This window comes from Rhincodon typus, chromosome 7, assembly GCF_021869965.1.
Source record: "Rhincodon typus isolate 14 chromosome 7, sRhiTyp1.1, whole genome shotgun sequence".
Taxonomy (NCBI): domain Eukaryota; kingdom Metazoa; phylum Chordata; class Chondrichthyes; order Orectolobiformes; family Rhincodontidae; genus Rhincodon; species Rhincodon typus.
Window position 1 is genome coordinate 24408819 of NC_063338.1, and position 16537 is coordinate 24425355.

General features: G+C 40.3%; 1 protein-coding gene across 1 annotated transcript; it reads left to right on the forward strand.

Moving 5' to 3' along the window:
* The first annotated feature begins 10548 nt into the window (after window positions 1–10548).
* LOC109916233 (gamma-crystallin S-1) lies at window positions 10549–15314 on the forward strand. Its single transcript, XM_020515951.2, has 4 exons — window positions 10549–10636; window positions 12773–12795; window positions 12891–13133; window positions 15039–15314. The coding sequence occupies exons 1-4, from the start codon at window positions 10549–10551 to the stop codon at window positions 15312–15314; spliced, it is 630 nt and encodes a 209-aa protein (XP_020371540.2).
* The last annotated feature ends 1223 nt before the right edge of the window (window positions 15315–16537 follow it).

Below are 16537 nucleotides of genomic sequence, written 5' to 3' on the forward strand. Positions count from 1 at the left end.
ATTGTTGGTGAAAACTGAATTCTGACATTCTGTAATATTCTAAAACATAATAAATAACGGATCAGCAAAGCTAATTCCTGTTTTTGAGTCATGTTTTTGTTTCCCTGCAGCTGCAGTGTATTATGATAATCATGGAGAAATACATTCTCACCACAAAATTAATTACACTTCATTGATGTAGCGTCCAATTAAATAAATGATTATTCATTCAGGTAACTGATTCCCCCATCAAATTTCAGGAAAAGTACCATGACTTGTCTTTAAGACAACATGCAAAGGATTTGTAAGATCATTTATTCAGAAAATGTCATCCAGCTAATGGATCTTGATCCTTGAAAGAAGGCTCCTGCTGTTCAAAAAATGAATAGCAATAAAAGTGATTTCTGAAACAACTAATTGAAAATCCAAGAAATTTTATTTGGATTTGTATGGGTTTTTAGGTGATTACTGGACAGTAACTGTATTCAGTTATTCCTCATGTGGCAAGGTTATATCTTCGTAGCACCAAAGGTAACCCTGTGCTTACGACTGAAACCTAAAAAGGTCAGGAGAATGATAATGATTAGAGATTCCAGACAAGTGTCTATGCAGCCAGCAATGTGAATCCAGTGTAGTGGGTTCTGTAGCATGGAAAATTATGATAAAGGTTAAAACAGGGGAAGGACTCAGCAGAGGTTATTAAAGTTTCCAGAACAAGTAATAGGATAGAGAGTATGGAAAGGATCATGAATCTAACTGCAGGCACAGCAGATAAGGGGACAACTATGAGAAGGGAGGCAATCAGCGCAGGATTGAGGGTTTTGAACCTAAATGTGCATAATACATGAAACAAGGTAAATGGGCTTGTAGTGCAGATTGAAAGTTATGGGTACAATGTTGTGGGTGAGGATGAAATATGAAGGTAAGCTAGCTAGTAATATATAAGAAGGTTGCAAGAGGTTTTTGTAGATATCTAAAATATAAGAGACTGGCAAGAGTGGACATTGGACTACTGGAAAATGAGGCTGGAGATGTGGTAATGGGCAACAAAAAAATGGTGGAGGAAATGACTAGTTACTTTACATCAGTTTTCACAATAGAAGATGCTAGCAGCAGTCCAGAACTGCTGGAAGAGGATCGGGGGCAGAGGTGAGTGTAGTGGCTAACACTAAGGACAAGGAGCTGGGGAAGTTGAAAGATCTGAAGGTAGATAAATTACCCAGGCTAGATGAGCTACACTCCAGAGTTCTGAAAGAGATATCTGCAAAGATTGTAGAGGCATTGGTGGTGATCTTTCAGGCATCACTGGACTCAGGGATGGTCCCAGAGAACTGGAAAATGCGTAATGTAACATGCCTGTTTAAGAAGGTAAGGTGGCAGAGGATAGGAAAATATAAGCCGGTTAGCCTGACTTTGGTCATTGGTAAGATTTTAGAGCTCATTCTGTGGATGAGATTGTGGAGTATTTGGAAGGAAATGGTAAAATAGGGCTGAGTCAGCACGACTTCGTCAGGGGGAGGTCATGCCTGAAAAATCTGTTAGAATTCTTTGAGGAGATAATGAACAAGTTAGACAAAGGAAAGCTGGTGAGTGCGATCTATTTGGATTCCCAGAAGTCTTTTGACAAGGTGCTGTGCAGCTGCTAAATAAGATAAGGACTCAAGATGTTAGGAACAAGATACTGGTGGGGATAAAGGATTTACTGACTGGCAGAAGGCAAAGCATAGGGTTAAAGGCATCTTTTTCAGGATGGGAGCCAGTGACTAGCGATGTTTTGAAAAGGTCCATGATGGGACCACAAGTATTCACATTATACAATAACGACCTGGACAAAGGAATGGGAGTCGTTGTTGCTGACTTTGCATATGATACAAAGAGAGGTAGAGGGAGCAGGCAGGCTGCAGAAGGACTTGGACAAGCTAGGAGAGTGGCCAAAGAAGTGAAAGATGGAATATAATGTGGGAAAGTGTGATGTTATGCATTTTGGTAGGAAGAATAGAGGTGCAGACTATTTTTTTAAATGGAGAACATCTTTGGAAAGCTGAAGCCCAAAGGGAGTCAGAAGTCCTAGTTTTGGGTTCTCTTAAGGTTAACATACAAGTTCAGTTAGGAAGTTGGCAGTTAGGAAGGCAAATGCAATGTAAGCATTCATTTCAAGCGCGCTAGAATACAATTGCAGAAATGTACTGCTGAAACTTTATAAGTCTCTTGTCAAATCACATTTAGAATATTGGGAACAATTTTGGGCCCTACATCTAAGGAAAGATGTATCGACATTGGACAGAATCTGAAGGATTTTTACAAGAATGATCCCAGGGATGAAGGGCTAGTCATCTGAGGAGCGGTTGAGGACTCTGGGTCTGTACTCGTTGGAGTTTCGAAGTATGAGGAGGGTAGCTGATTGAAACTTACTGAATACTGAGAGGTCCGGATACAGTGGACTTGTGAAAAGAAGTTTCCACTGGTAGATCAGCCGAGGACCTGAGGGCACAGCCTCAGAGTGAGGGGGTGACCTTTCAGAACTGAGATAAGGAGGAATTTCTTCAGCTCGAGGATGCTAATCTGTGGAACTAATTGCCGCAGAGGACTATGGAGACCAGGTCATTGAGTGTCTTTAAGACAAAGATAGATAGGCAGTGCACTCCACATTTCCACCACCATCTGGGAGAGAAACCTTTCCTTACCCCTCCAAACCATTTATTCCTTATCTTAAACTTATGGCCTCTGGTCTTAGATACTTCTGCTATGGGGAAGATATTCTGACAATCTACCCTATCTACAGCTCTCATAATTTTGTATATCACAATCAGATCCCCTCTCAGCCTCCTCTGCTCCAAGGAAAACAAACCCAGCCTATCCAGTCACACCTCATGACTGAGATTTTCCATTCCAGGCAACATCCTGGTGAAACACCTCTGCATCCTTTCCAGTGCAATCACGTCCTTCTGTTACTGTGGCGACCAGAACCACATACAATATTCCATCAGTGGCACAACCAATGCTCTAGAAAGTTGAAACAAGACTTTCTTGCTCCTATATTTTGCACCCGAGCTAATGAAGGGAAGTGTTCCATTTGTCTTCTTCACCACCCTTTCAATCTTCAAGGGTCTATGGACATGTACATGCAATATTGCGGTGAGTAACTCACGTCCTGACTCCTCAAAGCCTGCCCACCGTCGAAAAGTCAGGAGTGTGATGGAATACTCCCCACTTGGCTGGATGAGTGCAGCCCCAACAACACTCAAGAAGCTTGACACCATCCAAGACAAAGCAGCCTGCTTGATTGGCACTACATCCAAAATATCCACTCCCTCCACCACCGACGCTCAGTAGCAGCAGTGTGTAATGTCTACAAGATGCACAATAGAAATTCACCAAAGATCCTCAGACAGCACCTTCCAAACCCACGACCACTTCCATCTAGAAGGACAAGGGCAGCAGATATATGGAAACACCACCATCTCCAATTTCCCCTCCAAGGAGGAGGACTCGTCTACTGAGGTAGTATGGGCTGAGGTTAGAAACAGGAAAGGAGAGGTCACCCTGCTGGGAGTTTTCTATAGGCATCCGAAAAGTTCCAGAGATGTAGAGGAAAAGATTGCAAAGATGATTCTGGATAGGAGCGAAAGTAACAGGGTAGTTGTTATGGGGGACTTTAACTTTCCAAATATTGACTGGAAACGCTATAGTTCAAGACCGCAGGGCAAGAGTTATAGCTGGGGGAAAGGCAATTATGAGGAGATGAGGCAAGATTTAGAATGCATAGGATGGAGAAGGAAACTGCAGGGGCTGGGCACAATTGAAATGTGGAGCTTGTTCAAGGAACAGCTACTGCGTGTCCTTGAGAAGTATGTACCTGTCAAGCAGGGAGGAAGTGGTCGAGCGAGGGAACCGTGGTTTACTAAAGAAGTTGAATCTCTTGTCAAGAGGAAGAAGGAGGCTTATGTAGAGATGAGGCGTGAAGGCTCAGTGAGGGTGCTTGAGAGTTACAAGTCAGCCAGGAAGGACCTAAAGAGAGAGCTAAGAAGAGCCAGGAGGAGACATGAGAAGCCTTTAGCAGGTAGGATCAAGGAAAACCCTAAATCTTTCTATAGGTATGTCAGGAATAAAAGAATGACCAGAGTAAGATTAGGGCCGGTCAAGGACAGTAGTGGGAAGTTGTGCGTGGAGTCCGAAGAGATAGGAGAGGCGCTAAATGAATATTTTTCATCAGTATTCACACAGGAAAAAGACAATGTTGTCGAGGAGAATACTGAGATACAGGCTATTCGACTGGACGGGATTGAGGTTCATAAGGAGGAGGTGTTAGCAATTCTGGAAGGTGTGAAAATAGATAAGTCCCCTGGGCCGGATGGGATTTATCTTAGGATTCTCTGGGAAGCTAGAGAGGAGATTGCAGAGCCTTTGGCTTTGATCTTTATGTCGTCATTGTCTTCAGGAATAGTGCCAGAAGGCTGGAGACGAGTAAATGTTGTCCCCTTGTTCAAGAAGTGGAGTAGAGACAACCCTGGTAATTATAGACCCGGTGAGCCTTACTTCGGTTGTGGGTAAAGTGTTGGAAAGGATTATAAGAGATAGGATTTATAATCATCTAGAAAGGAATAATTTGATTAGGGATAGTCAACATGGTTTTGTGAAGGGTAGGTCGTGCCTCACAAACCTTACTGAGTTCTTTGAGAAGGTGACCAAACAGGTGGATGAGGGTAAAGCGGTTGATGTGGTGTATATGGATTTCAGTAAAGCGTTTGACAAGGTTCCCCATGGTAGGCTATTGCAGAAAATACGGAGGCATGGGATTGAGGGTGATTTAGCGGTTTGGATCAGAAATTGGCCAGCTGTAAGAAGACAGAGGGTGGTGGTTGATGGGAAATGTTCATCCTGGAGTTCAGTTACTAGTGGTGTACCTCAAGGATCTGTTTTGGGGCCACTGTTGTTTGTCATTTTTATAAATGACCTGGATGAGGGCGTAGAAGGATGGGTTAGTAAATTTGCGGATGACACCAAAGTCGGTGGAGTTGTGGATAGTGCGGAAGGATGTTGCAGGTTACAGAGGGACATAGATAAGCTGCAGAGCTGCAGGGCTGAGAGGTGGCAAATGGAGTTTAATGCGGAAAAGTGTGAGGTGATTCACTTTGGAAGGAGTAACAGGAATACAGTGTACTGGGCTAATGGTAAGATTCTTGGTAGTGTGGATGAGCAGAGAGATCTCGGTGTCCATGTGCATAGATCACTGAAAGTTGCCAACCAGGTTGATAGCGTTGTTAAGAAGGCGTACGGGATGTTAGGTTTTATTGGTAGAGGGATTGAGTTTCGGAGCCATGAGGTCATGTTGCAGCTGTACAAAACTCTGGTGCGGCCGCACTTGGAGTATTGCGTACAGTTCTGGTCACCGCATTATAGGAAGGATGTAGAAGCATTGGAAAGGGTGCAGAGGAGATTTACCAGGATGTTGCCTGGTATGGAGGGAAGGTCTTATGAGGAAAGGCTGAGGGACTTGAGGCTGTTTTCGTTAGAGAGAAGAAGGTTAAGAGGTGACTTAATAGAGACACACAAGATGATCAGAGGATTAGATAGGGTGGACAGTAGGAGCCTTTTTCTTCAGATGGTGATGGCTAGCATGAGGGGACATAACTTTAAATTGAGGGGTGATAGATATAGGACAGATGTCAGAGGTAGGTTTTTTACTGTGAGAGTAGTAAGGGCGTGGAATGCCCTGCCTGCAAAAGTAGTAGACTTGCAACTTTAAGGGCATTTAAATGGTCATTGGGTAAACATATGGATGATAATGGAATAGTGTAGGTTAGATGGGCTTCAGATTGGTTTCACAGGTCGGTGCAACATCGAGGGCCTGTACTGCGCTGTAATGTTCTATGATCTATGTTCTAAGCCACTCACCACCCTGACTTGGAAATTTATCGTTGTTCCTTCACTGTCACTGGGTCAAAACCCTGGAATTTCCTCCCGAATGGCAATGTGGGTCAGCCCACAGCATGAGGACTGCAGTGGTTTAAGAAGGCAGCTCACCGCCACCTTCTCAAGGGCAACTAGGGATGGGCAAGAAATGCTGGCCTGTCAGCGACGCCCGCATCCCACAAATGAATAGAAAATGAAATACCAAACACCTTTGTTCCTCAGTACTTGAACATTGTTACATTTTTGCCATTTTCAAGTTGGCCATTTAATGCCATGCTGTAGAACAGTTTGAATCATTGTGTCTTCAAAACATACAGGACAGAATGAAGTTGATCAGTATCTTGTGCTGGTATCAGATCTTTGGAAGAGCAGTGAAGCAGTCAAGCAATCCCACATTTGTTTGTAACACTTAAACTTCTTCATCCTCATGTATCAATCGAACTCCTTTTCAAGACTGCTTATAGTTAGCAATGGTTCTGAAAGAGGTAATGTTTGAGCAATGTTGAGCTCCACGGCATCTGATGAGTCACACAGTTTCTGAGAATCAATTAGTTGGACTCTGGCACCATCTCCCGATGGAGATGCATGGATCCTCTCTATCTCTTGTTGGAATTAGTGATTACACTCTTGAGTTAGCCTAACGTATACAATTACCATCATGTAATCGACAATATCTTATTAAGTGCCTCCACGACTGAGTTTTATTTGTGGCCGATGTTTCAACACAGGTGACTGAACAGACACTCAAACTAACATCAGAGTAAGGATTAATGACGACACTACACTCCAACCATAAGAATGAAGCTCACCACCATATTCTCAAGGGCAACTAGGGTTGGGGCAAAAGTTCTGGCCAACTAGCAGTGCCCACGTCCCATGAGTGAATTTTAAAATAAAAGCCACTGGCATCATATCATATTCTGAAGGAATTAACTTTCATAAAGCATTTCAGATCCCAAATATCCTTGGAAAGAAAAGATTTCCCCTTATTTCATCGAGTCATAGAGTCATACCGCATGGAAACAGACCCTTCGGTCCAACCAGCCCATGCCGAACATAATCCCAAACTAAACTAGTCCCACCTGCCTGCTCCTGACCCATATCCCTCCAAACCTTTCCTATTTATGTACTTCTACAAATGTCTTTTAAACATTGTGATTGCACCCACATCCACCACTTTCTCAGGAAGTTCATCCCACACGCAAACAAGCATCTGTGTAAAAAATTTGCCCCCAATGTCTTTTTTAAATCTCTCTCTTCTCATTTTAAAAATGTGCCCCCAGTCTTGAAATCCCCCATCCAAGGGAAAAGACAACCACCATAAACTCTATCTATACCCCTCATTATTTTATAAACTTCTATAAGGTTGACTATCAACCTCCTCCTCTACAGTGAAAAAAGTCCCAGCCTATCCAGCCTTTCTTTATAACTCAAACCTTCCATACCCAGCAACATCCTAGTAAATCTCTTCTGAACCCTCTCAAGCTTAATAATAGCCTTCCAATAACTGGGCGGCCAGAACCGGACACAATAATCCAGTTTGTCAATGATTTAAAGAAAAACATCGAAATGATTTTAAAATGTCACCTATGACCCAGACTCCAGAGAAAATATTGTTTCTGAATCTGCTCTAAAAGAAATTTGAATATTATTGTCCAATATTATTAGTTTATATGTACGTATACACAAGACTCAATTTAAAACTGCGCAGTATAATTGCATGATTAACAGCCCTTTTATATATTCTTGTGGGGTTGGTGCCTAATAGGAGATATCCTGTTGAAAGCTGCTATCCTTCCTCTGTGTCCAGATCTGTTCCAGATTATCATCATGTTGCAACCAAAGGAGGATTTCAACCAAAGCTTCAATGATGATAGAAGATGGCACACCTAAGGGCTTTACTAATCAAATCTACTCCTTCCAAAGGTCTAATAGTACTCACTTCTGACTGAATAAACCCTGGAGCGGTGCATGGAACAACCAAATAGGGTGCATGGGCTGTGAGCCCTGGAACCCCTCGTGATCTGCATGTCCTGAAGCAATGCAGGGAACGAGCTGGTACAGTGCATGGGCTGCGAGCCCTGGAGCAGCACAGGGAATGAGCCGGTACAGCACGAGGAGTGAGCTTTGGAACTCCGTGTGGGGAATTACAGTAAAGTGTGACATACCTTGCTGCTGCTGAGTGCCAGTGAGGAGCGGACTGGAGGCTGGTGTGATGTAGGATAATTGTTGGTCTTGGGCCTGGTGCCACGTGCTGAGCTGCTGCTGTTTGGCACTCTTACTGCAATGCAAATCCTTTTCTTTTAATCTTCATATGCATAACAACATTTCTTTTACTCTAAGATTTGTACCTAGGTACATATACCTAAGATAGTGCCGTAAAAGGCTGCCATTGTAAAAACTTTTCACTGTAATTCTGCACTGGGGTACAATTGACAATAAAGGAAATTCTATTCTATTCTATTAAGCCCTAACACAATGCAATGCTTCCACTGGCACTGTATCAGCAACTAGAACAACCTCATTTGAAAGGTGGTGACTTTAAGTAGCAATAGTGAGAGGTCTTTGTTTGAATACAGCTGTGTGTGTTGAAAAGGGTGAATTAACATAATCAACTGGTTAGAAATGGCAGATACTTTATGTCTCACAATCAGTAACTGCGTACATCCTTAAGTGACACGCTCATGAAATTACAACTGTGTCACAGCATGTGAAGCATCTCCACTTGTATGATCCAATTGATTAACATTAGCCACGAGGGCTCTTGTGGTGCAGTGGTAGTGTCTCTAACTGTTTGCCGAATGCCTGAGCATAAGTCATAACATATCCGAACCGATTAATTCAAAACATCTGACATTAGGCAAGGCGCTTTCTAAGTCTGAGGTGTATAATCTTTGTTACGTAATAGTTAGCTGTAGTAACTATCTCTTGGAATAATCAATGCCATGATATCCACACCCAGGTTCTTATGTTACAAGAAACAACATTTCCATCACTGCATTATGTAAAATATCCTATTGGAGACAAACTCACACTAATGTTAATGATGGGATTTGTAAAAGGCTCCAATATCTTGGTAACGGATATTTGGAAAGCTAATTGAACACCAATTGGAAAACACAGAGTTCCTTACCCTTAAGCAGCATCAATTTCTGTCAATCCAGTCAGTCTGTACAGATCTTAGATTGGGCATTTACCACCAAGAAAACAGAGCTAATTTACTATTGATTATAACGTAATTAATTTTTTTTTCAAACTTGCAAGGTTTTTATTCTTAAGGAAGGAGCACTTACTAACTTAAATTGACACAAAGTTAGGGGCACACAGCTGAAGGTGGTATATGCAACACTTTAAAGGTGGAATGATGAATAGCAGAAACCTCATTCTCGATGGGGGATCTGGTGACACCCCCATTGAATTATGTGGTCAAACAACATATGCAGTGATACTTTGCAGACCAAACCATAGATGGTCCTCAGAAAAGAACTCTAATACACTTACTTTCCATTTGAAAGGGGGATTTTCATAGAATTAACACATCTGGTCCTTCCATGGACAGTTAGCAAAATCCAAGAATGATCTGGAAGGTATTTGACGTCCACTTTAAATAAGAATTAACTTCAGGATTAACAAACTCCAATTCATATTATATAGATGGCAACCCCAAGACTCTACTGACCAGTTTACCATAATTCCATAGCAAAGATCATGGGTGTGACTTTTCAGAAGAGGAACTATATGAGAAGCTCATTATTTTAAATCATCGTATTTACACCAGCTAAATCTTTATGTATGATCTTCTGGGTGTGATGAATTACTTGAGGATTGATAGAAGTATGAAGCCATAGCATCAGACTAACACAATTAGATGTTTTAGATATAACTAACACTATTAATAGGGCTATAATATACATAAAATATGTAGTAGATTTATTATGTCTCATTTACAATTAACTATTCAAATTTTCTTGATATCTGTAAAATGTGTCATGTTGAGGGACATGCATGTGCTGGAAATCTGGTTCTAAAGGCCAGGGCAGACCCAGCACAAAACACAGTTGACCAATTAGATGGTACAATTCTGTCAACAAGGCAAGTATAAAGAAGGTGTACAAATGCGTATACATCAATGAGGTTTAGAATCAAAATCAAGTGAAACACAAATTTCAGACAACGCCCAAGCTTTTCATGTTGTTCACTTTATATACCATGTCAACAGCATAAGGTAATCAGAAACTTTTATATAATTTATTATCATATGGTCTGAAAAGGTAGGCTGACTAAAAGCTAAAATTAACATTGGTGTTACTGCCAACATATTACTACTGTGCATTCAGGAAAAAAACATGTCGCTCACCAAGCGTTTCAGTTTAGAAGACATTGTGTCAGAGTGTATAATGGATCACCATTTCTGTGCATTAGCAAAATCATGACTTCCCAAAATCTTCTACCTGGTAGACGCTAATGGACTAGGAGTGATAGGATTATTAGTATGCACAGATCTTGGTATATTCGTGATTCATGAGATTCAACTGCACATTTTGTGGCAGAACAGATCACATGTGACACAACTGAATCTGTCAATGGTCTCCAAAGATATAACTTTGAAGTCAGATTTAAGTCAGGTACCAGGATGATTATGCCTGAAGCACCAAGATGGCCATATTACCCAAACCACACACAGACCAAGATATACCTCTTGACCTACACAATAAGATTCGAGATTACGCAGTTGAAGATGTTCGTAAGGTTGGTCCATTATACTTTGACCAGCGCTAACATGATAAATTTTATATTCAGTTTATTTGGTGTCCCAGTTCAGATAGTGAACAAAAACAAATCATAATTCACTGGCAAACCATTGCAAGACATTCGTACTAAATGGTGAGTGACCTGTAGCACACTATCACCTCGCTAACCAGACTCCAACTGTTTCACAGAATATTTGGTGTGATGTGAACAATCAAATCAATGAATTTTAAGTGCGGAGCAAAAAGCTTTTTGCATTAGCTTGCTGCATTTTGTGCAACGCCGGAAGAAGGAATTATTATCCCAGGACAACTTAGATGTTCAGATGACAAGTGTGAACTACTTTTCCCTGTAACTAATTGTCTAACTATTCCAAGACACAGAATATTCTTCTTCAAAGGCAGAAGAGAATGAAAGGGCAATGCAGGAGTGAGCAGATGGAGGCCTACTAAAATAAAGCACTGGGAAGAGCGGTGTCGATTAGAAGTACAATTACTCCGATATCAGCAAAAATCTATAAAAATGCAACCAGCACCAGATGATAGGAAATCATGACTGATCATGATACTACATTGTGGAGGAACTGAAGCCGACTCAGTCCAACGTACAACACACTAATTATGTCTGAAGAGAGTGAGGAAAGCCACTCCAAAGGTGTCATTTAGACATCTTATGGTTTTGAATACATGTATTAAATATCGCTCATTATGCACTTCGCTCAGCAGAACAACTTCTGCCTATCCATGGCTGATAAGTTCCTTCATTCTTGGAAAAATTCTAATAAATATTTCTGGCACCCTCACACCTTTCCTCTAGCATTATGCCAAGATTGAACATGTACTTCAGATGAAACCAGATTAATGTTCCATGAAGATTCATCACAACTTTTTTTGCTTTATTTATTTATGATTTATAATGCCAAGGGGCCTGTTTGTCTTTATAACCACTTTATCAACCTGCCCAAATCTGAAAAATGTGCTTCTTGTAGCTTTGTGTGTGATTGCACACTGATGTTGATAGCCACCAGCAAAGTGACAACCAAATTGTCAAAACAAGTGCAACAATGCATGCCTCTCTAGATGGGTGCACAATCAACACTTCCAGACAAGTCGTCAAACCTCAAAAACATTATACTGAAGCATGAAATTTTAGTTTTGTTTTGTAAACTCTGTTGTGCCTATTTGTATAAGTTTTTAATTGACACCATGTGCATATGTACAACCAATTATATTTGTATGGCATAGGTTTTTATCTTTGTAAAAATGGGATGTTGTGCTTTGTCTCATGACAAGTGTGTCAGTATAACTTTAAGGGACGTGCTTATATCACCACTGTATCATAGCAGTGACTCAAGGGTATGATAGTCTCATTGCTCATCCTAACTTTGACCATTTGAAGCATAACACTCCACGAGAAGCATGTTCCTATGTTGTAACATAATAGTTGGATAGTTTGATATTAGCCCAGTCACACAGCACCTGAGGAATGTAACCTTTGAACGAGTGTTAGTTGCATTAAATGTCTCTTGGATTCTTCAATATTACAATGCCCACAGTAATTTCTGTTTAATGTTACACGTGATAATGTAGACAGTGCCACATCAAATAAAACACCCTGTTGGAGGAAATTCACACCAGCAAGTTGAGTGTCAAATGAGTGACTAACAACATGCTCTCCTTACCCTGTATATTTCTGGTACACAAAACACATAATCGTGTACAGCACTTCAAAATGGCACTCGGTACACTGAGCTAGAAACGTCCTCACCATTGTCTACCATCCATGACCTGTAATGGAGCATCATAGCAAGGCAAGCGAGACCAATTACACGTCAATAATACCTTTACTTGACGCATCATAAATGAATTGTCAGTTCTAGGCCTTTGAAATATTTAGTGAACAATGAAAACAGCATCAAAGCAGAATGAAAAGGATCAGTGTCCTATCAATAAACCTGAATAAGGGGATTTTGTCTGCAATGACAGGTTTTTTATAATTTGTCATTTTGCTGATATACGCTGTTGAAACCCATTAGACTAACAAAAGTATTCCCTACAGTGGCATTTTAGTCCAGAGTATAAATACCAAGCTGCATGGAATAGTGATACATCCCAGGTGCTTGTTTAATTAGCTGGGAAACTCAAAATGGGCAAGGTGAGGTCAACTTCCATATCTTTGAATTTTGCTCATAATGTTTTCTAAGAAACCTCAAATTTATGAAATTACTTGTGTGATTTTATCTCCCACAGATCATCTTTTACGAGGACAGGAACTTCCAGGGTCGGCACTATGAGTGCAGCAGTGACTGTGCCGACCTGACCCCTTACTTCAGCCACTGTAACTCCATCCGTGTTGAGAGTGACTGGTGGGTGCTGTATGAGAAACCCAATTACATGGGATACCAGTATGTTCTAACCAGGGGAGACTATCCTGACTACCAGCGCTGGATGGGCTTCAATGACTGTGTCAGGTCATGTCGCTGCTACCCACAAGTAAGTTAGAAATGCATGTTAACTACCTGTCTCAGATCATCTTCTGATATGATTTATGTTTGTTATGGTGTGTTAATCATTTACTGCTTTTATGCAATATATTTCGAGCTTCTTCATTAACTATATTTTCAGATTTATATTGAACGGTGGAGCAAGCTCAAAGGATCAAATGGCTTACTCTTGTTGATATATTCTATGTTTGAATATCAAATGAAGCACAATTATTACCGTCATGAGTGACAAATCCATATTTGAGTTCTTCTGTTTTGTATTGTTTCGAATGTTTGAAAAAAATGATATACAACTAGAAACAGCCAGAATTTGGAAAATGGAACTAAAATCCTGCCTGTATTCTGTTACACATTTTCAATTAGTCGTGAATTTGTAATACACACATATAAAGACTAATGTTTAAATAGTGCAGAATCATTCATAGTGCTCATGTGTAATTCCCTTGGTGGATTTGATTAACATCTAAATAATGATTCTGCTGACTTTGGTATAGAGGATACTATGAGCAAACAATGCCTACTTTGCAAATGGAGCTGGTCCTTGATGAACTTCTTCTGTCTTTCTCTGGAAATTCTCTGTTCACTCATTGTCCTTCTGATGCCAAGATTTCTCAGTAACAATCTTGATGTAATTTTACTTACAATCAAGTTAAATAACTTGTTGTGGTTCAACCTATTGCTAATTGTTTTGTGTTTCATCTTTGTCAGTTGTCACAATTATTGCTTCACAGCAATTGGAACATTCATAATCCTTTTCCAAACAGTTTAAACTTTGTGTGGTAGACCTAGGCATGTTTACTGAGAATTACAGAAGTGTACAATAGGTACTGAAAAGGAGAAGGCCCTTTGACCCATTAAGCGATGTAACAATGTGCACAAATAATTTAGCTAGCTCCACTTCCCCACATTCCCTATCGCTCTGCAAACTGTTTTCGTGTCAGATTCTCATTCAATTCTCTTCGAAAGCCACACTTAACATTATTTTAACAATCCTTTCAGGTAACGCATTACAAATTCTAGCCACTAGCTGCACAGGAGCTCTTCTGTTCATTACATTTGGTTCTTTTCACAATTACATGGCCTTCCAGTAATGGGAGCAGCTTCTAATCAGCAACTGTCAAATATTCCTCATCATTCACTTCCCTCAACAAAACAACTTTTGATTATCCATGGCTAATCAGTCCATTGCCAATAACTTCTTCATCCCTGGGATAATTCTCGTAAACCTATTCTGCACTTTCACACTTTTCCGATAGCAAGGTATCAAGAATTGGACATGCAATGCAATTGAAGCCATATTAATGTTTTATACAACTTTTTAACTTTTTTTTTGCCTTTGTCTTCCTTGATTTATAATTTCATGGAGCCTGTTGTCTTTTTAACCACCGTATCAACTTGCCCAGCAATCTTCTACAAATTATGCTTCAACTATTCTCGTTCTAAGGAAGGGTCACTTGACCTGAAATCTTAAATCTGATTTCTCTCCACAGGTGCTACCAGATCTGCTGAGCTTTTCCAGCAATGTCTGTTTTTTTTCATCCTTCTCCTATAATTGTTCCTGCACCTCCTTTAGAGTTATACCTTAAGTTTATAGTTGTCTTTCCTCATTCTTCACAGTGCATGAGTTTATATGTTGCTTTGTTTAATTCCATATGCCACATGACCACAATTGCATCAGTATATGCCCTTTTGAGATTATCACAATCCTTCTCATGTTCCACTATGCTTCACAGGCTGTGTCATCTGCATATTTTGAACTTGTGTCTTGTAGACCCAAGTCCAAGTCATTGACATATATTCTTGTTCTGAAGTGCTTAATCTTGAAACTGTTTTCAGTATACATCACAGGCATTTTTGTAGCTACATTGTGAATGTTTTACATTTTATATTGCAGTACCGAGGGGGCTCCTACAGAATGAGGATTTATGAGAGGCCTGACTTTGGAGGACAGATGATGGAATTCACGGATGATTGTCCATCTGTCTACGATCGTTTCCGTTATCATGACATCCACTCCTGCCATGTGATCGATGGTTACTGGATCTTCTATGAACATCCCAACTACAGGGGGCGACAGTACTTCATGAGACCTGGTGAATACAGGAGATACAGTGACTGGGGAGGCTACAGTTCAACTGTTGGATCTTTCAGGCGAATGAGAGATTTCTAATTTCTTGTTGAAAGCTATATTCTGTTTTGCTGAAATATTGTGAACTATAATAAAAGTGCTAGCAACAGAACTGATTTTTCTTTGGATTTTATATTTGTGCCTCTGTGATGTCAGATGTCCAACAGTCTTGAAACTACTATAGTTATTAAGAAATATTCCAAATGACATTGAAAATGAGAAATGCATAGCAATGCAAGATTCTACACCAGAACCATTATTTAAACCAGTGACTATTCATTTAGACAGCCATTCCGATAGATCAAAGATATTCACCAGGAAAACAGCAAGATTCAATTGGGATATTAAAATAGGACTGCGCGAAAATTGTTAAAAACACTTTGGATTTGATGAATTGGCTTTATTTAAAAAGATATCTCAGTGCTTAAAGCAGAGAACTTATCATGAAAGATATTTACATATTAGCTACAGTAACAGCATGCAATAATCAACTCATATTTACTTGATGTTGATGGACAGAACCAATCAGGTTGCTAGATTATTTTGTTGCTGCTAATTTCTGGCCTGAGTAGCTGGTCAATGTGTACATTAGTGAGTCAGATCCTGTTTTTGTTCTTTATGTATTTTGACAAAATGAAGGGCCTAAATACCCTGGGCCCAAAAAAAGAGAAAGTATCTTTTTGGCAGACTATAACAGAGAAGGGTATTGCTCTTCTTGAAGCATGTTTCACAGCACAGTTACATTTCTCGTTTTAACATTTTTTTGGAATATGCCTTCAGGGTCATGTCTTGCTGCAAGTCAATCAGTTCAATTTTTAAGTATCTCCTTTCGTATCTAAAAGTACTTCGTTATGATACATATTTGGTTGAAATTAGCCATGGATTTTCAATGAGGCAAGTGACCTGACAAAATCCTCTCAAGTCCTCAGACATATTGTTAGAACATAAGAACTGGGAGCAGGAATAGGCCGTCTGGCCCTTCGAGCCTGCTCCGCCATTCAATAAGGTCATGGCTGATCTTTTCATGGACTCAGGTCCACTTACCCGCGTTCTCACCGTATCCCTTAATTCCTTTATTATTCAAAAAAAATCTATCTTATCTTTAAAAATGTTTACTGAAGTAGCGTCAACTACTTCACTGGGCAAGGAATTCCATAGATTAACAACCCTCTGGGTGAAGAAGTTCCTTCTCAATTCAGTCCTAAATGTGCTCCCTCTAATCTTGAGGCTATGCCCTCTTGTCCTAGCTTCACCTGCCAGTGGAA

Excerpts from the sequence above, each read along its gene's own strand:
- LOC109916233 (XM_020515951.2), top strand. The coding sequence starts at position 10,549 with ATGGCCATATTACCCAAACCACACACAGACCAAGATATACCTCTTGAC. Across the intron at positions 12,796-12,890 it reads GGAAACTCAAAATGGGCAAG|ATCATCTTTTACGAGGACAG; the intron begins GTGAGGTCAACT and ends TATCTCCCACAG. Across the intron at positions 13,134-15,038 it reads CATGTCGCTGCTACCCACAA|TACCGAGGGGGCTCCTACAG; the intron begins GTAAGTTAGAAA and ends TTTATATTGCAG.